The sequence below is a fragment of the Camellia sinensis genome, chromosome 15 (genome assembly GCF_055761805.1).
Source record: "Camellia sinensis isolate YWXY chromosome 15, ASM5576180v1, whole genome shotgun sequence".
NCBI classification, from domain to species: Eukaryota; Viridiplantae; Streptophyta; class Magnoliopsida; order Ericales; family Theaceae; genus Camellia; species Camellia sinensis.
In genome coordinates, this window is record NC_138975.1 from 9,506,618 (window position 1) to 9,529,669 (window position 23,052).

The 23,052-nt window shown below is 34.4% G+C and overlaps 2 protein-coding genes across 21 annotated transcripts; both read left to right on the top strand.

Moving 5' to 3' along the window:
• Positions 1–718: 718 nt before the first annotated feature.
• Positions 719–1,251, top strand: LOC114267481 (FCS-Like Zinc finger 17). Its single transcript, XM_028208516.2, has 2 exons — positions 719–942; positions 1,044–1,251. Exons 1-2 carry the CDS (start codon positions 719–721, stop codon positions 1,249–1,251), a joined length of 432 nt encoding a protein of 143 aa, XP_028064317.2.
• A 6,695-nt stretch (positions 1,252–7,946) lies between these two features.
• Positions 7,947–22,629, top strand: LOC114267428 (ARID/BRIGHT DNA-binding domain-containing protein). Of its 20 annotated transcripts, none has more exons than XM_082908695.1 (17): positions 7,947–8,176; positions 8,812–8,954; positions 9,264–9,578; positions 9,691–9,879; positions 11,536–11,589; positions 11,726–11,814; positions 12,289–12,565; positions 12,671–12,727; positions 13,258–13,289; positions 13,570–13,705; positions 13,831–14,004; positions 20,167–20,805; positions 20,887–21,024; positions 21,202–21,300; positions 21,419–21,519; positions 21,653–21,743; positions 22,165–22,629. In XM_082908695.1, exons 3-17 carry the CDS (start codon positions 9,429–9,431, stop codon positions 22,261–22,263), a joined length of 2,325 nt encoding a protein of 774 aa, XP_082764821.1. In that variant the 5' UTR covers positions 7,947–8,176; positions 8,812–8,954; positions 9,264–9,428; the 3' UTR covers positions 22,264–22,629. The 20 variants fall into 20 exon arrangements, with proteins under 20 accessions (XP_082764821.1, XP_028064257.2, XP_082764819.1 ...); XM_028208456.2 differs by having other exon boundaries at positions 7,961–8,176; positions 9,198–9,578; XM_082908693.1 differs by having other exon boundaries at positions 7,967–8,089; positions 9,198–9,578.
• Positions 22,630–23,052: the final 423 nt, after the last annotated feature.

The window sequence follows — 23,052 nt, forward strand, 5'->3', positions numbered from 1 at the left end:
GTTTTTTTGGCTATTTTAGCCTGGGCTAAAAAGCTTAGTTTGGGAAGGGCTTTTTGACTTTTTGGCTTTTTTGACTTTTTTTGTGAGAGAAGAATGTAATGATTATAGGTTGGATGTGATGTTTTGTTTGTTATGGCTAAAATAGCCTATTTTATTTTTTGTGGCTAAAATAGCCAAAAAAACCTGAAAAAGCCCTTGCCAAACACAGGCTCAATATACTGGTACACATTCAATATTTATTCATAGTGAATTCACAATTTTAATTATATAATTAGTTTAAAAATTCAGGTTAATTTTAAAATCTAAAATTCACGTATTCACGAGTTTCACGTTTGGCGTGTCAAAATCAACACCAAGTTTTTAAATTCAAAAGGCTGAAAAGTGCCTCGTTTTATTACCTGTCTCTTCAATGAATTCCAAAGAACCAAACGCGGTAAAAATATATTATTATAACCTATAATCCTATAAATAAATAAAAGCACATTATTATTAAAATAAAAGCACGTTTAAATTGTAACCCAAAAACATGTTAAACATGGTCACTTTTTTTTTTGAAATTTCCTTTTCCAGACACTATTGTTACAGTGTAAAGTGTGGAGACAAGCTCTATTTAATATCCATCACTCCTTCACTTCACAATCCTCATCACCAACCCTCTCTCTCTCCTCCTTCTCTCTCTGTCTCCTAGCTCTCTCTCTCTCTCTCTCTCTGGATCACAATGGTCCCAAACAAGAGTTCTACTTCATCAGTGGATGTTGGGTTGAGAATTCTTATACAGATTTCACAAAGCAAATCCAAATCCAACTTTGTTGTTAAACCTAAATTTAATCTAAAAAAACCCACCTTCCTAACGACGAATCGTGTCGATCCAACTTGCTTTCTCAAATCATGTCATCTATGCAACAAGAAGTTGAGCCTTGACAAAGATGTGTACATGTACAAGTAAGCTAATCAAAAAATAAAAAATAAAAAATAAAAAATTAATGATTTGTTTTCTGTTTTTGTTTTTTTGCTTGTTAATATGTGATTTTTAATTAATGCAGAGGTGATCAAGGATTTTGCAGTGTGGAGTGCAGAGAAAGGCAAATATATATGGATGAAATGAAAGAAATAGAAGGATCCACCAAGAAAATGGTTGCATCTTTCAGGGAAAGTTGTCGGCGGTGTGAGACTGGTGCCCTCTTGGAACAATTCCGGCAGCGGCCTAAGCCATTGTCTTCTCCAAAGGATAGAGCAATATTTGTCTTATAGTTTCATATATATAATATATAACTATTTTTTGTATCTTGAATCAGAGTTTTTCCCAAAAGATTATTGGGGTTAAGGCAGACCTTTATATATTGTATATCAAAAATATTACTTTTGTATTCATGTGTATACGTGCAGAGGCAGAATTTTGATTTGAGGGAGCCAAATTAAGGTCAAGTTTGGGTAGTTTAAAAAAAGTTAAAAAGTCAAAAAGTTACTCAAAAAGTTAAAAAGTCATTACTATTCACCAAGAGTCAACAATTAGGGCTGCACAATTCCCAATTCTAATTTTCCCCTACAAACTAATTTTTACAATTTTTTATTACACATTTTTTCATAAAAAGTCAAAAAGTTAACCCAAACATTCATATTTTCAACCTCAACTTTTTAGTCTAAAAAGACAAAAAGTGCACTTATTTAGTCTTCCCAAACTTGGCCTAAAGATGTTTTCACTAACTAATAAAATTTTTACAAGTTAAGATCGAAATACGAACAAAATAAATAAATAATAAATAATTTCACTCTTTACTTTTTAGGGTTAGTTTGGCATGTTTGAAAAAAATCAAAAAATCACTATTTTATTTAAGTAACATCATCTTATTTAAGTCACATCACCTCTCTAACATATCACTTCAAACCCAACCCAAACCCAACCCATATTTCATAAAAAGTCAAAAAGTGTACTTATTTAGATTATCCCAAACAATCTATATTCTCACCATCTAAAAAAAACCTTAACCTATAATCATCTTAGGTTATGTTTAATTCACAAGATTAATAGTGAAGTATTAATAATCCTATTAAATTAGTGTGGTATTCACTATATTCATTGGATTAATAATCCCACCCCTACCCCATTACTAATAATCATACAAATTTGTTGGATTAATTATCCATTGGATTAATAATCCTAAACCAAAGTGTTAAAACAAACATAGGATAATTGGGCCCACGGATTAATAATCTCAATCCCATGCTATAATCCACCCAATCAAACATGCCCTTAGGGTGTGCTTGTTTTGAAGGATTAGGGGGGTGGGATTGGACTATTCCAATCAAACATGCCCTTAGGGTGTTTTTGTTTTGAAGGATTAGGGGGTGAGATTGGACTATTAGTTTCACCGGACTATTAGTCCATTGTTTGTTTCATTTTTTTTTGTTCCGGACTAATAGTCCCCCAAGACTATTAGTCCCACAAATATGGGACTATCTTATCCCATGGGGAGGTTCCATGGGATTATTTTGTAAAATGTTCATTTTACCCCATGCTATTACTTAGCAGACAATTAAAAAATGATAAAATAGTCTTTTGAATATTTATAAATTATTTTTTTAGCGTTGTTAATTTAAAACTATATATTAAATAAAAAATTTAAGTTATAAATTAAATTAAATTATAAATAATAAATTATAAATTATGGCCTTATAAATTAAATTTTTTTAGTGTTGTTAAAAATTAAATTTACATATTAAATTAAATTATTTTTTTAGTGTTGTTAATTTAAAATTATATATTAAATAAAAAATATAAATTATATAAATTAAATTTATTTAAAAATAATAAATTATAAATTATGGCCTTATAAATTAATTTTTTTTTGTGTTGTTGAAAATTTAATTTGTATATTAAATAAAATTATTTTTTATTGTCGCTAATTTAAAATTATATATTAAATAAAAAATATAAATTATAAATTTAATTTAATTGAAAATAATAAATTAAAATATTGTGCAAAAAAAATAAAATAAATTTTAATTTAATTTGGCTAAAAATAATTAAAATATTAAAGCTATGTTTAATATTCTATTACAGTAAATAATTGAAAATGATAAAATAGTCATTTGAACATTTATCCTTTTCCATAATATCCCAAACAAACATTGGATAACTAAAAATAGTCCAATCCAGACATTTAATCCCATGACTAAACAAACATATGATACAAATTTAGTCCAATCAAATTGTCTCGGGACAATGTATCCCAGGACTAATAGTCCGATGGATTACAATCCCCCTTTATCCAGTCCGTCCAAACAAACGCATCCTAAGATATATACAAAAGGCCCCGTTTGGTAGAGCTGTGGGAAAGTGATTATAATTTATAACTTAACAGCTTATACCTTATAACTGTGAACATAAGCTGATTTTTAACTTATAAATTAAGCTTCTCCTCCCCCACTCAAAGAATAAGTTGATTTTTGACTTACAAAAAGTTATAAGTTATATTATTAAACTGAACCAAATACATTAAAATAGCTTAAATTAAGTTAAAATCTGAAATAAGCTGGATATATGCTCTACCTAACAGAACCAAAATCAGTTAAGAGTCAACGTATGTGATTTTGGACAGAGAGAGTTATATCTTTTGTTAGGATTGTGTCAGGTAAAACAGTAATACTCCCTCCGTCCCATAATATTAGTTCCTTATTCCATTTTTCATTGTCCCAAAATATTAGTCCCTTTTCAAAAATCAAGTACAAAAATAATATAAATTTCCCATTTTGCCTTTCTTTTAAATTCATAAATAATATAAAAAGTACAATTATGACATTGATATTCTCAAAAAAGTGTACTAGCAAAGGGTAATTTTGGAAAACCAACTTTTTAAAAGTACAATAATTGTACTACCAAAAAAAGTTGGATTCCCCAAAAGGGACCATTATTTTGGGACGGAGGGAGTATTATGAGATGAGAATATCCTCACTTCATATACTACACATTATTTTCATACTAAAACAATGTAAAATTTCTCAATTCACATGTCTTGTAAAAGATATCATGATAGATGTAGATAATTTCAATGTAGTGTTTTCATATATAAATCATTTATGTTGTGTTTGGTTGGGATTTTTGGGGTGGGATTTGGAAAAGGAATGAGAAATGTAATCCTATTTATGTTTGGTTATAATAAAAAATATATGGGAAAAGAAAGGGGGTGAGAAATAAATAAAGAAATAGGAGACCTTCTAGGACATCAATTCTATTTTATAACCAACACAACCAAACATAGTTGGGATTTGGAATTCTATTAATTCTTTCTCATTTTCCTTTCATTTCCATTTTCCTTTCCATTTCCCTTCCCAAATCCCCCAATCAAACACAGCGTTATGCTTTTGAAAATGGGAAATGTTGCCTGGCCTATAATAATAGGGTTTGGTTATGGTGTGCAACTTATACCTTACACTTTATACCTTACACTTACACCTTACACTTACACCTTTTGTAAAAAATTAAACCTTACACTTACACCTTTTTTGAGGTTGCACACCATGTGCAACCCACTTACACCTTACACCTTACACTTACACCTTACACTTACACCTTATACTTATACTTACACCTTACACTTACACTTTTTGTGTAAGTGGCACATGGTGTGCACTTGCACACTTAAGAAAACTCCATAATTAATATCCAAGTGCATAAGTTTAAATTCAGAATTGACAGCAGAAAGGTTCCATGGAAAGTACTGGTAGCCATAGATATTGGCTTCCACAGGTTTGGATATTTTTGGATATTTTGCCAGGCATTATGTGCAAACACAATATTGGCACATCCCTCTTTTCACTAGAATTCTTGGCACTGTGGGGAACCATTGTGACGTGTCTGAAGTTACATATTAACAACTAAAGTTTCAGTTTGTTTGATTTCATAATTCATGATTTACTTTTCAAAAAATTAAATTTTTTTATTTTTCATATTTTTTATTTTTTGTTTTTACTGAGTTTTTTTTTTTTTAATATTTCAGGTAATTTTTTTAATAATATCCATGTGCATAAGTTAAATCCAGAATTGACAGAAAGGGTCCATGGAAAGTACTGGTAGCCATGAGTTTTTATAAAATATATTTTTATAAATATTTAATTTTTAGATACATCTAAATAAGAAATATCTAAAAAAGTAAAAATATTTCTTAAAATTTAAAAAATATTTATTAAAAACAAAAAATACGAAAAATAAAAAATTCAATTTTTAAAAAATTAAATTTAAAAATTAAAACCAAATACGGTAAATAATTTTTGTTTGGTACATTGGGAAATTGTAGGTTATGGAAGTTTGATTTGTGACAAGATTGGAATCTTTAGGTCAATTACTAAATTAATTTAGATGAGATTATGAACAATGCGATGAGATTACTACATGATAATATTAATTAATTGTGATTAAATTTATGAAATTATGTAAAAATTCTTATTATATAAAATGTAACATTGTTAATTTTGCAAAGTGGAGACAAAATAGTATTTTCATCTCCAATTCTAAAATGGATTAGTTAGCAATGTCATCCTGGAATACTAATCCCACCCATAGCCATGTCAGTTTTTGCTCTTATAATTGATTCCAAATTGTGGTTGGAGGGTTTGATGATTACTAATGGTTACCTTAATTTTCATAAGTAAAATGATTTAAAAATAAAATTTCTATATAGATTTTTTTCTTCTATTTATCGAGAATGATATAGCAAATGAGTAATAAAAATACCATTACAAAAGTTTTATGAACAATGCAAGTTGCTTGTTAACTATCCATTGGCCATGTATTTTTCACAAATAAAGTAAAACATAAAATTTGATGTTGTAATTGTGTTTTTGCCCAAAATATCATAGCAACAAGCCTTTTTACCCAATTTTGACAATCACCAAATTTTTTTTTTTTTTTTGGGGGGAGGGAACAAACAAACAAAAGAAGCTTCTTGTATTATGAGAATATTATATTTTTAGATAAATTATACTGACTTTCATTGAGATTGAGAAAAAGTATAATAAATCTTACAAGTTTAACATAAGTACACTGTGTTCTTTTAAAATTTTAATCTATACCACAACTAGCCATTTTTAATTAGTAATTAGCTAATTATATTGGTTAAAAAAACGACATTGTCGTCTATTTAATACTTAAATGTATTATTTATTTTGTTTATCATTGTGTATTCACACCGTTTGCATCAATCCTAATCCCTTCAACATTAATAATGGAGAACCAATCTAATTATGTCAAAATTGTGAACTTATTGTATATTTACCAAATTTCAAGGGAGCTTAGTGTAACTTATCCCATATTTTTTTAAAGTAAACATTTTTAAAGTTGATAATTTCTTAAATTATGTTTAAATTTTAAATTTATTAAGAGATTTGTAAAAAAAAAAAAAAAAGAAAAAGAAAAAAAAAGAAAATGATATTTCATTCCTCTTTCTTTCACGCAACAAATGTTATTTTTTAAGGGCTTTAATTTCACCATCTAAAAAACAATTAGTGTGTTTTGTTTTAATTTTTAGTTTTGACTTTTCGGCTAAAAAAGAATAAAAGATAAAATTGGCTACATAAGTCAATAAAATAAAATATTACATCTAAATCATAATTATTACATTTTTTCTCTCACAAAAGTCAGACTATTTCAGCTTTTTCCAAACGAAATTGAGCATTTTATCTTTTGTGTTTTTAGAGAATATTTTTAAAATTTTAAGTAATTTGTTTTACTTTTTTAAATACATCTAAGGGGTTGTTTAGGGTGTCATAAATAAGTACACTTTTTGTCTTTTTGAATTAAAAAATTGAGGAAAAAAATATGAATGTTTGGGTTAATTTTGTAAGTTTTTATAAAAAAATATGTATTAAAAAATTATATAAATAAGTGTATTGGAGAAGTTAGTGATAGGACAGGCCGTACGGTCAGAAGGGTAAGAGGCAGCGCGACGGAGGGTAGGGGTAGGAGATTGATTCTCTCCTTTTGGGGCATAAATGGAACGGTGCTGTTTGGCCCATGGGGGCTTACCACAGGTCCCATTTTGCTAATTGGAATCGTTTAATATCTTGTAAAAAATCACATTGATTGGATATCAATATCTATCTGATCGTTTTAGTTTTTCTTGTCAACTGTTAATTATGACACCATCCATTTTTTATACAAAACTGATTTGATCATTAGTTATCGATTTTCAATCAACGTGATTTTTTACATGTATATAGTTCTAGACCAGTTCTACATATTGAACGGTTCGGATTATCAAAACGGGACCCGTGGTGGGCCCTCACAGGCCCAATATTTCTGTCCAACTTAGTAATTTTATATATGTAATTTTTTTTCCTTCTCAAGGTACTAAAAGGTTAATTCAGTTCCGAAAATTGTGTAAATTTTGTTTGATTAAAATAATATGTATATTAATTTTTTAATATTTTTAATTTATGAATAGTGATAAATTTTTTACTTTTTTTTATAAGTTTTTGACTTTTTAACTTTTTTGCAACACCCCAAATCAGGTTTTATTTAGATGTATCTAAATAGTAAAATATTTATGAAAAAATATTTTTAAAAATTAATAAATTCACAAAAAAATGAAAAATGTATTGAATTTTATATATATATTTTTTATATATTTGGTATTTAGTAAATTTTTTTTTAAAAAAAATTCATACATATTATACATTTTAAATATATTTATATTAGGTGTGTCTAAAAATTAAAAAAATTTCTTAAAATATTAAAAAAAATTCATTGAAAATAAAAAAAATACGGAAAATAAAAAAAATAAAATTTCTGAAAAGTAATTTCTAAAACCAAAACCAAACATGCTGAATAACACTATTATAGCGGGGCTGGTTTGCAATATTTTACTAGCATTTGGGAAGTTGAGTGTAATAATTACAATCATGAGGGATGCCTAAGAAATAACAAAAATCCTCATAATTTGATCCCCCCCAAAAAAAAAAAAAAAAAATTGTAAGAAGCGATGGGAATTCTAATTCCAGTGTTTGAATTTCTTTGAGAATCCTGTTCCCGCAAAGCATTAAGTTCAGCTCAATACGAGAGAGAGGGGGAGGACTATGGAGGCAAGAAAAGAAGGTGGAGTTTCGAGGAAAGCGAACAAGCATCATGAACAGTATAATCGCTTCAGAAACCAAAGAAGGGGAAAAAAAAAAAACCAAATGAGTATGATATCAAGTGGTGTTGTTTACCCCCAAAAAAAAAAAGAAGAAAAAAACACATTTTATAATCAATCAAAAACACAAAAGAAAAGTATATAATAAAAAGAGAAAGAAATAAAAGAAATTTGAAATTTTTTGTTGTTTTACAACTCCCGAATCTCGTGGGTGCCCATCCAAGGCAAAAAGTCTATTCCAACATTGATTTTTCAAAGCATTTCTTATTATTATTGTTCAATTTAGTTGTTTTCCAATTTTCTTTTTTGGGTTTTCTTTGTTTTTGTTTTTGTTTTGTTTGGTTTTCCAATTTGTTTTTGTTTCTCTATCTAAACAGTTTTGTCAAAAGAAAGATTTTAATTATACCCCTCTTTCTTTCTTTCTTTCTTTCTCTCTCCTCTTTTTTTTGATGTTTTTGTTTGTGTTTGACCTTTCGATGGTTGGATATGTGGTAATGTATCTGTCACTGCACCAAAGCTGACAGCCCCCCTATTTAACAAGTAAAAATATTTATATAATTTTTTTTGTTTTTGTTGATTTACGGTGGATAGAGAGTCACACAGATAAATAGAGAGAGATTCTTATTAGACACGATTTTTTATTTTTTTTAAAGTTCTAAATGTTATTGGGTGGGTGATTTTGAAGGACCTAGGGTTTCATCCTTTACACTACTCGTATATTCGGTGCCTATATTTATGATTTGAAGCTACGGACTGACGAGGGTCGTCGATCTTTCTTGATTTCTTCATCTGGGTTGTTTGAATTCCTCAATTTCCTCATCTGGGTCGGTGAGTTTTTCTGTTTCTTTATCATCTTGATTGTTGAGTTACTTTAGTTTTCGTTTCTTCTTGTTGATTTTCTCTTTGCTTTCCCGATGTATTTAGGGAATTTTCTGGATTAGGGTTGCTTTTGAGGTTTTTAATTTAGGTTTTTTTTTTTCCCACCTGTTTTGATCCCTGAACTGATTAGGGAATTCGTGTTTTTGGTTTGTATTTGAGCCAGCCTTAGTGGGTTCTTTGTTGTACAATTAGGGTTTTCGTTGTGCTGAATTCTCTTGGTTGAAGTCGAGGTCTTTGGCTGCCTTTGTGCTGAATCAGGTTGGGGGCTGTGTTTTGGTGTAGATGGTTTGCATTGGATGAGGATTTTGGAATTGATGTGCAGCTTTGGAGTTTTTGATGTAGTGAGTTTAATGGTTTTTGGGTGCTGACCCTTCTGGGAGGAACTTGATTGACTCCTGTGGAAGGGAGTGACCTCACTCATAAATGATGTTTCATGTTCAAGGAGCTTCAAAACACACTTGTGGTCTCCTTGCAGTCTTAAGTGGGAGATCATCCGAATACAAGCACAAGCAAGGCGCAGATGACGGGTTGACATACCCCTTTCCAGAGATTGTTTCTTCAGGGCGTTTAGAGGTGCATAGAGACTCTCAATTGTTATCATTCTATTATAAAATATATGTTTCTTTGATTGTGCCTAGGTCTTGAATAGTCTCTTATCTGCTCTGTTTTAACTCATTGAATCTAGGTTCAAACTCTGAACAGTCCAAGTATAGACGAGTTCCACAAAATTTTGGATTCATCTCAGCCAAATTTTGTGTATTTGCAAGGAGAACAGCTTCCAAATGATGAAGTTGGATCTCTTGTGTGGGGAGGTATTGACGTGTCCACTGCTGAAGCTGTAGCTGGGCTCTTCGGTTCCACATTGCCAACCACTGTATGTGGCTCATCTCCTCTAACTATATGATTCTACAATTCTCTGTAATGAGTTCTTGTTTGCTTCCTATTTGTGTGGATTTGAGATAATTAACTTTCACTTACATACTCTTTTCAAGTTTAGACATTTGTTTTTGTGTTTGGTTGATTCATTGCATCTACATCATCTCTCTATGTTGTTCACTTTATTGCTGTTTAATGTTTATGATAAAATTAGCTCTGAGCTTGGTATAAAATTGAGAAAGTAGCTTAGATACTTGAGTTTGCTTCGTTATTTTGAGGTGGTCACAAGTTCATGGTTCATTTGAGCCCAAGTGAAGTGAGTTAGGCCACATTATAAAGACTTTGGATTTGACAGTTTTGGCTGAAGGATGGTTGAATGGAAGAAGAAATCTCTAAGCAAAGGAAGATGGACTTCTATGAACACTTGAGGCTTTAGCTAGTTTCTTATATTATCTGTGCACTACAAGTGGGAAAGAGGTTTGAGAATTTTCTAGCCTACATGCTTCATTCTTAATTGGGCGGTTTAAGGGTTAGTACCTCTTGTACTATGAATCAATGTCTCATGGAAGTGACTTTCTGTTTGCAACCTAGTTGTAGGGTTTGGACTTTTTTGGGAGAAAGGTTTTGATGGATAAAGAGTAAGGTCTAATACTTTTGTTACCTTCTGTTTGCAACCTAGTTGTAGGGTGCAGGCGCCTTTTGGGGAGAAAAGTTGTTGGGGTTATGGAAAATATTGTTCTGATTTTTCTTTCGGTGCATCTGGAAGGGTTGAAACATTTTTTTTATTGTCAATGCTGATGATGGGGATATTGAGTTTTTAGGGTTTTCCTTTCTCTAATTACTAGGGTTACATTCAGGGGATGATTAATTTTGTAACCCTTGTCTCGGTCCTTGTCTTGTGTAGTTTCATCATACCTGAATGCTACTTTTTGTTCTTTCAATAAATTGATATTTTACCATTCCCAATAAGCACAAATTTTCTCATGGACCAAACTAGATTAAATCATAAATGATAGTGTTTTATGAAGATTCTGCTCCAAGTAGATTGGTGCTATCACTCTTTGCCAATTTATTATGACTCAACCCTAATGGAAGCTGTATTTAATCATCATTCGGCAATTGTGATGGTGCTTTAACTTCACAGCCTTATCTTTTTATCATTTTCTCCTCTTCTACCGCCCTCCCCCTTCCAATAACTCGGTCTTGTTTCACTAGAAGATGTGTTGTTGTCATCAGTTGTTGATGCCCTTGTTGGCACCTATATGCGAACTATGCAAATGACAAGTTTACCATTTTTTTTTAGTGTCATGAACTGATCAAGCGGACGTCTTGAACACCTAGGTAGCCAAAAAAAATAAAAATAAAATAAATAACTGACAAACTCAAGTGCAGAAACCATTTCCCCAACCATTTAGGGTCAACTACCTCAATTTTGCTTTTTCTGATCTAAAGTATTTATGTATGATTAACAAATATTTGATAATAACCCCTCAGACTGATTAATTGGAAATACTTGTACTGGAGAAATGAATGTGAGTAGGTTCTTTCCCTAATGACAAAGATTGTGTAGTATGCTCATTCATCAGTTGTTTGTAATTTGGCACAAGTAGCTTTGATGTTTGAGCTTGATTTGGTTTCAAATGCTTATATGAAGGTTTATTTGGAGATCCCAAATGGAGAAAAGTTGGCTGAGGCTCTTCAGTCTAAGGTAAGAAATTCTCTGAATTTGAATAAAGTTTCAATAAGATTGTGGTGCTTGAGAACCAGAAGCTTGCCTATTCTAAAGTTTTGGATGGTATTTATTTTGTGGCAAAAATGGTTAATCAATATTTCTCATCTTGCAGGGAATTCCTTATGTGATATATTGGAAGAATGCATTTTCTCGTTACGCTGCTTGCCATTTTCGGCATGCATTATTTTCAGTGGTACAGAGGTATATAACTGTTTAAAACTAACTCTCATGAAATTAGAGCTCACCACAATGTGTTTGTATCACAATTGTTTACTTCCGGAGATGTTTGAAAATTATTGAATGTTCTTACTGAACATTGAAACCATTTTCAATTCATGCATTGCATAGTTATACTTATGCTTTCATTCATGGATATCATGGAACTTTTTGCGAAATTCTTATTGAGAACATTGGAAATTGTAATGAGGTTAAATTTTTAGGTGAACTCAACCTATTTGTGTTCACTTTGTTGGGTTGCATGAATGCAGCCATTTGCTAATTGTATTGAACTGATCAAAATTGTGAAGGTTTGGAATTTGGATGGCCTTGGAAGCCGCTTTATAAGCTTGACCATGCATAACATAAGTTGCGATTCACATTTGCTTCTTATTTTTTTGGACACTTGTGTCTTGGATAGGAATTGTGTCTGATGTTCTTCTATTCCACAAATTGCAGCTCATCTAGCCATACTTGGGATGCTTTCCAGCTTGCTCATGCTTCCTTGAGGCTTTACTGTGTAAGAAACAACCTTGTCCTTCCTGGTAACAGCCAGAGAAGTAATGATAAGCTGGTTCCATACCTTCTTGGAGACCCTCCCATGATCAATGTCACTCTACCTGAGATTGCCCCAGCGGATGATGATGAAAGCTCTCTGGATGGTCTACCTGCTATAAAGATATATGATGATGATGTGAACATGAAGTTTCTTGTTTGTGGAGTGGCATGCACATTGGTAAGCAGTGATTAACTTTTTACTTCCCAGTTTATATTCATGAGTCCTCTTATCAAGATATATGCAACTTCCATTTGTTTAAATTATCGACCAATTTCTTGTCAGGATGCATGCTTATTAGGATCTCTGGAAGATGGCCTCAATGCCCTGTTGAGTATTGAAGTGAGTATGATGCACTGGTTCCTTCTGGTTATGTCTTCAAGCTACTCAAGTTTTGCCCCACATTTGTTGTTTTTGCTTACTCCATGTGTTGTGGAAGTTGTTTTATGCTGCCTCCTCCAAAGGAAACATTCAGATTGAATGGATAGTGAATTCTAGTTGATTTCCTTGAAATCATTTCTAAAAGCCCTCTTTAGCAAGAGGTTTCAAAGTGGTTTGATTGTTTGTTTTGTCTGTGTAATGTAGTACTTAAGCTGTGTTTAGATCTTGGATTTGGGTAGAGATGTATAGTAAAAAAAAGTAGAGGGAAATGTGAGTGAAATATAAGCTAATTTTTTCACATTTCCACTTTTCTTTTCCCTCCACAGATGCCTACCCAAATTCATGATCCAAACATAGCCTTAGTTGTTGCCCTTAGAAAAAAAGGAGAGGAGAACATGTTCCATGCTAATTCTGTTGGTAGTTATCAGTTCTCCTTCAAATATTATGACCGGGTACTCATTTTCTCCCATTTCTTCGTTGTGTTGTTTCAGATACGGGGGAGTAAACTTCATAACCGAGTTAGGTACGTTTGAGCTTGAAACCATTTAATACATATATAGATTTATATATTTGTTCAGATCTTTTTCTCATCTAGTTTCATTTGTTGTCAACTTCGATATTAGAAGTACGACTTTGCATGGGTGAGTGTCAGTAAAGGATGTTTGTATTTGAATGTCTCTAATTATGCATATTTCTGAATTTATGTACCTGATGAGTCTGTGAAGAAAGATTATTAAAGTGTGTATGTACCACTGAGAAAATGTTCAAATGTGGTTGATTAATTCCATTATAATGTGATACAGTGCCCTACCACCGCCTCTTCAGGCAGGAACATTTTCTCGTGGTGTTGTGACGATGCGATGTGATTTATCAACATGTAGTTCTGCCCACATCTCACTTCTAGTTTCAGGCAGCGCACAAACTTGCTTTGATGATCTGGTAATTCTGAAGATATTCTTATCAGTGCAACTGTTTTCAATGTTTTGCTCTTTACATTTTTATTCTTTGGTAGGGGAATATGGTATTGGTGTTTTGGAAACTGAGCTTTCATGATTTATTTTTAGCTCTTGGAGAATCACATAAAGAGTGAAGTTATTGAAAAGAGCCAGCTGGTTCATGCACTGCCAAACTGTGAGGAAAACAAACCTCCTCTGTCAGAACCACGGAGATCTGCTTCAATAGCTTGTGGGGCAGCAGTATTTGAAGTTTGCATGAAGGTTCCTTCATGGGCTTCACAGGTTTGTTCTTATATTCCTGTTGTCTTCTTCGTTTTCTTCTTTTTTCATTTTTTTTCAGAGTCACATTTTTTTGGTTGCTTTGGTCATTTAGTTCAGTTTGTCTGGATGGATGATTTTAAACCTTGTATTTTTTCATATGATTATTGTTTTCATCATACCTATGGCTCAATTAGTGTTTCTCCTTCATTTGATCTAACTTTTGGTTGAATGATTGTGGTTTAATGGCTTTAGAAAAGAGCCACAATATTAGTGTGTTTAGTGTAGTCAGCATGATTTTTTCTCCTTTGCTTTCTCTTTAAGGAGATGAATTTACAGGAGTAGTATTACTAGGGACAACTAGACATATGTAGACACCCCATATTTGACCGTCCTCAAGACTTGGACGTCACCGTTTGAATACTCGGTGATCATCCATATTCGTGTTCGTTTTGAGTTCCCGGAGGTCTCGGCTACGCGCCTTGCCTCAGGATCTTTCAACTCGGTTGTCTTGTGCTTGGTTGGACCAAACACTTGTTGGTTTTTGCTTTGGAAGGTAGAGAATGGCTTGTTGGCCATTCCCACGCCTCACCGGCCATGGCTTGAGGCCATCGGCCTTGCCTTGAGGCCATCGGCCTTGCCTTCTTGCCACCGGCCATCTGTGAAGCACAGGTACGGGTACGAGTACTGGTACTGGTACGGGTACGATACGGGTACATCGATATGGTAAAATTCAAAAAAAATAGGGTACGGGTACGGGTACGGCTTGGTACGCTTGTAAAAAAATATTTATTTTTAATTTAGAGTAATGCAAAAAATAATTAAATGGTTTAATTTGTTAAGGTCCAGCCTATAATTAACATTTAATGCCAAAAGAAAAAGTATAAATCAAAATTAAATGTCAATATATTAAACAACTTACAAACCATAGTTTAATTTTAAAATCATGTTAAGCATAAAACAAAAACTAAAAAAGAAATCTAGTGAAATGAGTTTTATCTCTGTAGTAGAAGGAAAATATTGTTTCAACTGAGGTACGGTACGGCTTGGATATATACTAGGTACGTTTGGGTACGTCAAAAATTAAGAAGAAAAAACTTGGGTACGTGTTTCGTGTACCCGGTACGTATGCAGAAGTACCATACGAGGTACGGTACGTCGGTAAGTACCCGGTACGGGTACGACATGTTTTTCGGAGTACCCATGCTTCATAGCCGGCCATTGGTGATGGCCGGTCGGCACTTTGTGTGGTCGGCCGACCTTTTATTTGGCCGATGGACTCCTTTTCTGGCCGGTACCACCTTTTTGCCTTTTTCAGGCATTATGCATGCCAGCTGTGCCAGCTGGAGTGCATGGACCTGTATGGAGGAATTTGCAACCTTTGCACCATTTTGGTCTAGCTTCTTGAGGAAGCTTGGACCTTTGTCTTAGCTTCCTCAAGAAGCTTGGACCCCTGTCTCAGCTTCTTCAGGAAGCCTTGGCCCCTTTGCCTTAGCTTCTTTAAGAAGCCTTGACCCCTTTTGTTTAGCTTCTCTTGGAAGCTTAGGCCTTTGCCTTTTCTATATAAGAGGACCTTCCTCTTCCTTTGAAGAGGTTCAGCAAAATCAGAGTTATATAGTATATATACATTACTCTCTTTCTATATCTCCCTCTCTCTCTTCATTTGTGTGTGTTAGAGGGCTTAAAAGGGTGTTTTGTTCTTAGTTTTGCACTAAGGCACCTAGTATTACACCATACTTGGGTTATTGAGGTCTTGAGAGTTTGTTCTTGGAGTTTTGAGCTGGTTTTGATCAGAAGAAGAGGGCTGGACTTGCTGTTCTTGAAGTGTTCTCCAAGGGTAACACTATTGCTTTATATTCCCCATTCTTGCACTAGATTTTAACCCCCTTTGCATGCTGTTTTGAGCTTTGTGCATAACATATAAAAGTTTTTTTTTTTTTTTTTTTTTGTGTTTAAGATACTTCATTAAGGTCATTTTGGTATTGGGGGTCGACCTCCCCCTCTTAGGCCTTGTTTGGCCCTTTTTGTGCTTTCTTTGTTGAGCGTTGGGAACCTTTGTGCATTGGCCTTCTCACCATTGAAATTCAGAGGATTTTCAGTGGTGAAGAAGAGGTTTTGAGGTCTTGCATAGGGGAAGGACACCCCTCTCCCTTTGTGTCTCATTTGTTCGTGTTTTTGGCTCATAAGGGTAGCATGCATGCTTAGTTGTTTTTGGCTCCATTTCAGAGGTTTTTGGGTGATATTTGGTCATAATATACCTCTGTTTTTGGTCGGATTAATGCCCCCTTGCATGCATAATATACTTGCCTTGTATTTTGCCTAGAAATGCATCTTGCCATTAGACCATTATGCTTGCATGTTTTTGCCTAGCTTTATGAAGCTTTTGGTCATATTTCATCATGCTTGAGGTCTGTTGAGTATTGATTTGATCATGTTTGCCATGTTTGGTATAGCCCTTTTGTGTTTTGGTTTGTGAGCCTTGAGTGTGTGGGTCATTAGCATGCTTTACTTAGCTTATTCTCATGATTTGGCATCATTGGAGACCATATTTCAGTCCATAATCCATGCTTGTGCACTTGCATTTGGCTCTCTTTCAGTGCTTGAAAGTGTTGTAGTTTTGTGCCTCAAGAGTTGGTCATTGTGTATGATACCATGTTTAGTCTTTGGGCTGCCATATCAGTGGGTTTTGAGGACTTATTTTGCATGTTAAAACTCTGATTTTGCATTGGTTAGTCCATGCCACGTGTGGTTGGGGTGGTTGTAATAGAGTGCCCTCTTTGTGGCCCTAAATCCCCCCTTGTTTTGCATCTATTTCTTAGCATGTCTTGACCATGATCTATGCATGCTTTAGTCTTGTTTTGGAGTGCCTTAGGACTGCTTTAAGTCATTTTGGTCCTTTGGGGTTTGGTTGACATAGCTATGGTTTGGACCCCTTTGTTGGCTTCAAGTTTTGGTCATGGTTGCATGCCTTACTTGCATGACATGGTTGATTTGGCATCATCCTCTATACATTTTGAGAGCTTAATATGTTAGTCAAGCATCCATGTTTGTCATCATGTGAGTGCTCTTGAAACTTGCCTTTCATACCTTAGCCTTAGGCTCATTGGTTTGCATGTTTATTTTGCATGATTGGCATGTTTTGGGGTGTGGCTGAGGTTCCTCCATCTTAGTGTAGATCCATGGATCATGCATTTGCGTCTTGTAGCATGCTCATTACATTGTATGATTGTTGCATCCTTGTAGTTAGTGCATTGTTACATGCTTATCACTTTGCCTAGTTGCCTATCTAGGTTGCATTGTAGCATTGCATGCTTGGCACATTGCACACTTGCATAATAGGTTACATTGCATTTGGCATGTTTTGTACCTTAGCATCATGTACATACTTGAGCCACGTTGCATACATGCATTACATTTTGCCTGTTTTGGGATGTCAAACCAAGCATGAGGAATGAAATGTGTTCGTACTCAAAGTGACGAAACACGTCTCAATCCTCGGTCGCCAATGCCTTTGATCTCAACATGATAGGGCATGTAGCACTCATGTGTTTTTGTTGCATTCATTTACATTGACTTGCAAGCTTGGTAATTTTGGCCATCATGCATCAAAATGCGTGATTGGTGGCCTGAGTACCGAGGTCCACACCCCCTTGAGTCCATAATATGATAGGGAGAGTGGACATGCACACATTTGCTTGAAAATTCCATGCCATGCCTTGTCTGTCCTCTGCTGCTGTCAAAACAGGATTCTGCAGGAAGATTTGGCCGACCGGCTACCTACAGTGCCGACCGACCAAAAATAATTAGCCGATGGCTCAAAAATTGGTCGATGACCATTTATCAATGGCTGGTGATCATATGCCTTGGTCGGTGGCATCTCACAATGCTCAGGGAGCAATTCAGAGGCATCTCCAGGGTTTTCACAGTCCTCAGGGGTATAGGACAGTGCAAACAGAGGCAACAATGGCATGGCAGCGGGCTTCCGAGCAAGGCAAATCAAGCATGCATCATTCACGCATTCCGAGGCAGAGTTGCGGCGGTCTCTTTTAGTTTCATATTTAGGCTGTTTTTGTAATTAATTTGTTAATTAATTAGGAGTTTTGTAATAATTAATTAGCTAGGATAGTTGGTTCGTTATTCGGTCTGTATTATTCTTTCGGACCCTCTGAGCGAGGGCAATTGTGTAATAAGTGTGTGTGAGTGTGTGTATGTCTTTCAACCCCCACTTCTCTCTCCCTTACTTACCTGCTTTCAATGGTTAGTATTAGGGCATATTTAAATTAGCATACCTTATGTTATGCATGCGTTCATCCATTCATCTGTATTGCATGCACCGGGCTTGGCGCATCATACTAACTGCATGGTATTTCAATTCCAAGTTGAATACATGTTATCTGTTGTATTTCATATGCCATCTTTAGGTTAGCCGAGCCTGTCCTAATTGCATTCTGTACGCGTTGCATTAGCCATTGCTAACATGAACTAGGATCATGCGTTTGATTACTAACTAGTTTCTATTTTGGCTTGGAGTACTAGGTAAGCTTTTATGCTTTAGCATCCTTGCATGCGTGTGAGTGTATGCCATGATAGTATGCTTACCATGAGGCTACGTGCTTATATGTTATAACTGCCTGAATGCCTGTGGGTGAAGGTCGGGTTATCTAAATTGGAACAATGCATTGACTGTGAGTTTTAAGCCCACTAGATAGTGGCAAAACCATCTTTTCTAAGCCCACCCGAGGGTGGCAAAATCTGTATTTTTAGCCCACTTGCGAGTAGCAAACCGCTCTAAAAAACAAACATGAAATGTTTTGTTCCAATTCAGGCGATCCAGTTTATACTTGTATGTTGTGTGCATCACATAGTAAATCTAGGCTAATAACCAGAATAAGAACGCATAATGTTTTCAAAACTAGATATCATGGTTAGTAGAGGCCGATCTTTGATCGGGCGAGCGGGGGTGCTCACGAAATGACCTTCCCCAATCGTACCCAAGTTCTCGAGCTGAGATAACTTTGGTGATGACAGACACGTGGCCTTAGGCACGAGTCAGGTTTTCTAAATTCTCCAAAAATAAAATATTTAGGTGGCGACTCTGTATCTGGCAAAGCAGTTCATGTTTGACACTTCTTTTCTAAAAATCTGTTTTTCAAAACGATTTGCCAGATTTGGACTCTTTGATGATTTATCAATCTCACGTTGCACATTGTGAGATCAAATTAAGAACCGTGACAATTTGAGTCCGAACTGTAGTTAGTCCCAATGAACAAATTGGGGGATTCCCTTCTGAGACGTTCGGAGACGTCTACAACATATTGTTGGACATTTTAATCTATGTAGCATAGACACATACATGAGACATGGACATCACATGATATTGACACTAACATGGCAAATCTTAAGAAATTAGGATATGGCACGGTAAGGACATGGAAAATCTTAACATGTGTATAATGCACACTTCTATGGCTTTTATTCTTATTATATTCCCTCTCTTTTTTTAATCGTTATTGCTATATATATGTATATATATTTCTCTCATGTTAACGTAGAAGTTCGCATATGTGTAGAAATGTTTCAATGCACATTTGGGTGTGCATACAGCGTTTCCAAAAATGCTGAACATATTACTATTAAGACATTCATCACATAGGTCGTGTTCAAAAAGTGTTGCCAAAGTGTCCAAGAAGAGTCATTTATAAAAATTTATTTTAAATTAGGACGTGTTGAACAAGTGTTAGACACATTTCTAGGAGTGTACCAGAAGTGTCCGTGTTACCTGGATAATATTAAAATCCCTTGTATCGGTGGGGAGTTAATCCATTTATGTTGTACGAGTCGTGTTGCATTGACTGGTTTTAAAATTTTCCATCTTTCGTAATAAACTGTTCTATCAAAGCTTCTCCATTGCCTAAAAAAAAGACATATTTGCATAGATGCTAAAATATTGTTCGATTTTGTTTATTATTTAATTTGGATTTTGGTAGACTGGTTGTCAACTTTCATAGCGCAGTCTTTCTTTACACGCGCACACACATACATATCCCTTCCATCTTAATGTAGTTGGTATTTTGGGATTTAGAAAACTGTATTTAAATGGGTGATAGATTGTGTTATGGTAGATGACGAGGCTTATGTCTTGAATGAATATGAGCTACATCATGTGATTGGGGCATGCATTTGCAGGTTCTGAGGCAGCTAGCACCAGATGTTTCATATCGTAGTTTAGTTGGACTTGGCATTGCCAGCATTCAGGGATTAGCCGTTGCTTCATTTGAGAAAGATGATGCAGAGCGATTTCTTTTCTTCTGTACTAGGCCCGGGGAAGATCTTAGTTTAAGCAATTCTTATTTTGGCAACCATCCCAGCTGGTTGAGACCACCCATTCCTAGTAGAAAGAGGTATGAAATGTGCCGAGAAACAAGTCTGGGCTTTCATAATGGTTTGGTCTCTCGAAATCAAGCTTCTGTCAAAAGGGAAGACCGGGAGGATAAGGATATGGGATTGACAAATGGGGTTAATGTGCCCTTTGTACCCGTTAGGCAAAAATTGAAAGTTGCGGCAATGAGACCCATTCCTCATATTCGTCACCAGAAAATGCTTCCGTTTTCTGCAACAGTTGAGGGGGATGGACATGAAGGGGGCCAAGTAAAAGCTAACTTGTCAGTTGCTCCTTTGTCGAAGCACAGTGTGGCGGGATCAAATCCTGTTACCCATCGGAAATCATATTCAAATTCATTTCAGGCTAAACAGATTATTTCATTGAATCCCTTGCCTCTGAAGAAACATGGTTGTGACCGAAGCCCAATTCATGTTTGTTCTGAGGTCGGTTATGTCTTTTCTTTCCTTATATCTAGGTGCTAAAATATTCTGCCATGAGGAGTGTTTAATACTGTTTTGTTGCAGGAGGAGTTCCTCAAGGACGTAATGCAGTTTTTAATCCTTCGAGGGCATACCCGTCTCATTCCTCAAGGTGGGCTTTCAGAGTTCCCTGATGCTATTCTTAATGCAAAACGACTGGACCTCTTCAATTTGTATAGGGAGGTGAGTGTTCTTGTGCTTGTTTGGTAACAGGTGGACTATAGACTGTTTCTTAGATGAACGGGTTGACTGCAAGAAACTCTACAAGCGTAAATTGGTTTTTAATAGTTAATTTTCATGTTTCAAAGTAAATGACTTTTGAAAATCATAAGTAACTTAAAAATGTCTGGCGTTTCTTAGGTGGTTTCAAGAGGTGGCTTTCATGTTGGCAACGGCATCAATTGGAAAGGACAGGTTTTCTCCAAGATGCGCAATCATACAGTGACCAATAGAATGACTGTATGTCCGGAAACCTTATGATATAAAACCTTTATCTGTTGAAGCATTTGATATGGAAAAATGCTAGCAATTTATGAAAATCAATATATTCATATTCTTTTTATTATTTGAATCTCAGGGTGTTGGGAACACGCTTAAAAGACATTACGAAACTTATCTTCTGGAGTACGAATTAGCTCATGACGATGTAGACGGAGAGTGCTGCTTGTTATGCCACAGGTTTTCTTCTTCCATATTAAATATCTGTGCTGAAACGGTTAAATTATAAATACATACATAAAGGTGATCACACGTGTATAATATGATTTATGGTCCTCATTTGCTAATAACGGGAATTCCAATCTTTCACCAGTAGTGCAGCAGGGGACTGGGTGAACTGTGGTATATGTGGCGAGTGGGCCCATTTTGGTTGCGACAGAAGGCAGGGCCTTGGTGCCTTTAAGGTACGGTATATCAAATCTCCATAATCTCTTGATTGAAGAATTGATATTGAGGCTGTTTGGTGCCCGCTTATGAAGCTGGTTATAACTTTTTTCTATTTCTTCTATTTTGAAAATCCGCTGTTAGTGTTTATTACAACTTTTTATTTTTTATTTTTTACTTTTATTTTTTTAATACCTTACGAGGCTGAAATAGCTTAAATAAGCCTAAAAAAAATAATAATAATAAATAAATAAAAAATTGATTATTGAGAAGCAGGGAGACGTGGTTTTAACTTATGTTTTATGATTATTAAAATCTTAGCTCGCTAAAAGCTGCACCAAACAGGCCCACTACTAAATTTGTAGCTCTGTTAATATTAGAATTTTGACTAAATTACAATGTCTACAAGCAAACCAACAGTTTTTGATCTTGGAAATACAGGATTATGCAAAAACAGATGGACTAGAATACATTTGTCCACAATGCAGCATTTCAAATTTCAAGAAGAAACTGCAGAAAACAACAAATGGATATTCTTGATGCATAACAGTTTGACAACCATTGGATTAGGGTTCACTTGACCTCTTTTTAAATTTTTATTTCTCCCATCTCCATTTATGAAGGAATTAAATTTTTTTGGGGGGTTCCCAAATTGTCCTAGGAGTAGGTCTACATGTATTATTAAGTTGTCCCCATTATTCTACATCAATAGGTGGCTTTGGACTTGGGGAGACGAGAATATGAGTGAGAAGAGAAAATGGGAGAAATGGAAGGAAAACAATTTGCAGGCACTAATTTACCGAAGGGTTGTATGTAATATGGTAATCATGTTCTTGGGCACATGTTTTGTAGCTGTTGTAGCATTATAGTTAGCTTTTATGGAATCATTATTGGTAGTTTTCCTCTTGTTTTTGTGCTGGATTTTTTGTAGTTCTCTGTTTTTTTGCCCTGTTTTTTTTTTGTTACTATTCCAATTGGACTTTATGGCCAATATTTTTTTATTAAGCAAATAGTGAAAGAATTTGATAGGTTCAAAATGGGGGATTCAAATTAATTAATTTAGTAATCAATTTTGGACTTGATAAAATCTCCTTGGAGAAATTCAGGTGATACCCTAAATTAATAATTACCAAAATATCAATTTTCATAAGAACATTGTAAGGTATGTCATGTTTTGATTTTGAAATTTTTTATATTGATACAAATTTTTATATTTTAATTGTTTGCTATTTAGGAATTAGAGGAAAAGTGATTGTAACACACATTTTATAAATAAATTAATTAATTAAGAAAAGAGGCATTTATAAAACAATGTTTAACACTTTTTGT

Excerpts from the sequence above, each read along its gene's own strand:
- LOC114267481 (XM_028208516.2), top strand. The coding sequence starts at position 719 with ATGGTCCCAAACAAGAGTTCTACTTCATCAGTGGATGTTGGGTTGAGA. Across the intron at positions 943-1,043 it reads AAAGATGTGTACATGTACAA|AGGTGATCAAGGATTTTGCA; the intron begins GTAAGCTAATCA and ends TAATTAATGCAG.
- LOC114267428 (XM_082908695.1), top strand. The coding sequence starts at position 9,429 with ATGATGTTTCATGTTCAAGGAGCTTCAAAACACACTTGTGGTCTCCTT. Across the intron at positions 12,566-12,670 it reads GTGGAGTGGCATGCACATTG|GATGCATGCTTATTAGGATC; the intron begins GTAAGCAGTGAT and ends ATTTCTTGTCAG. Across the intron at positions 21,520-21,652 it reads TGCTGCTTGTTATGCCACAG|TAGTGCAGCAGGGGACTGGG; the intron begins GTTTTCTTCTTC and ends ATCTTTCACCAG.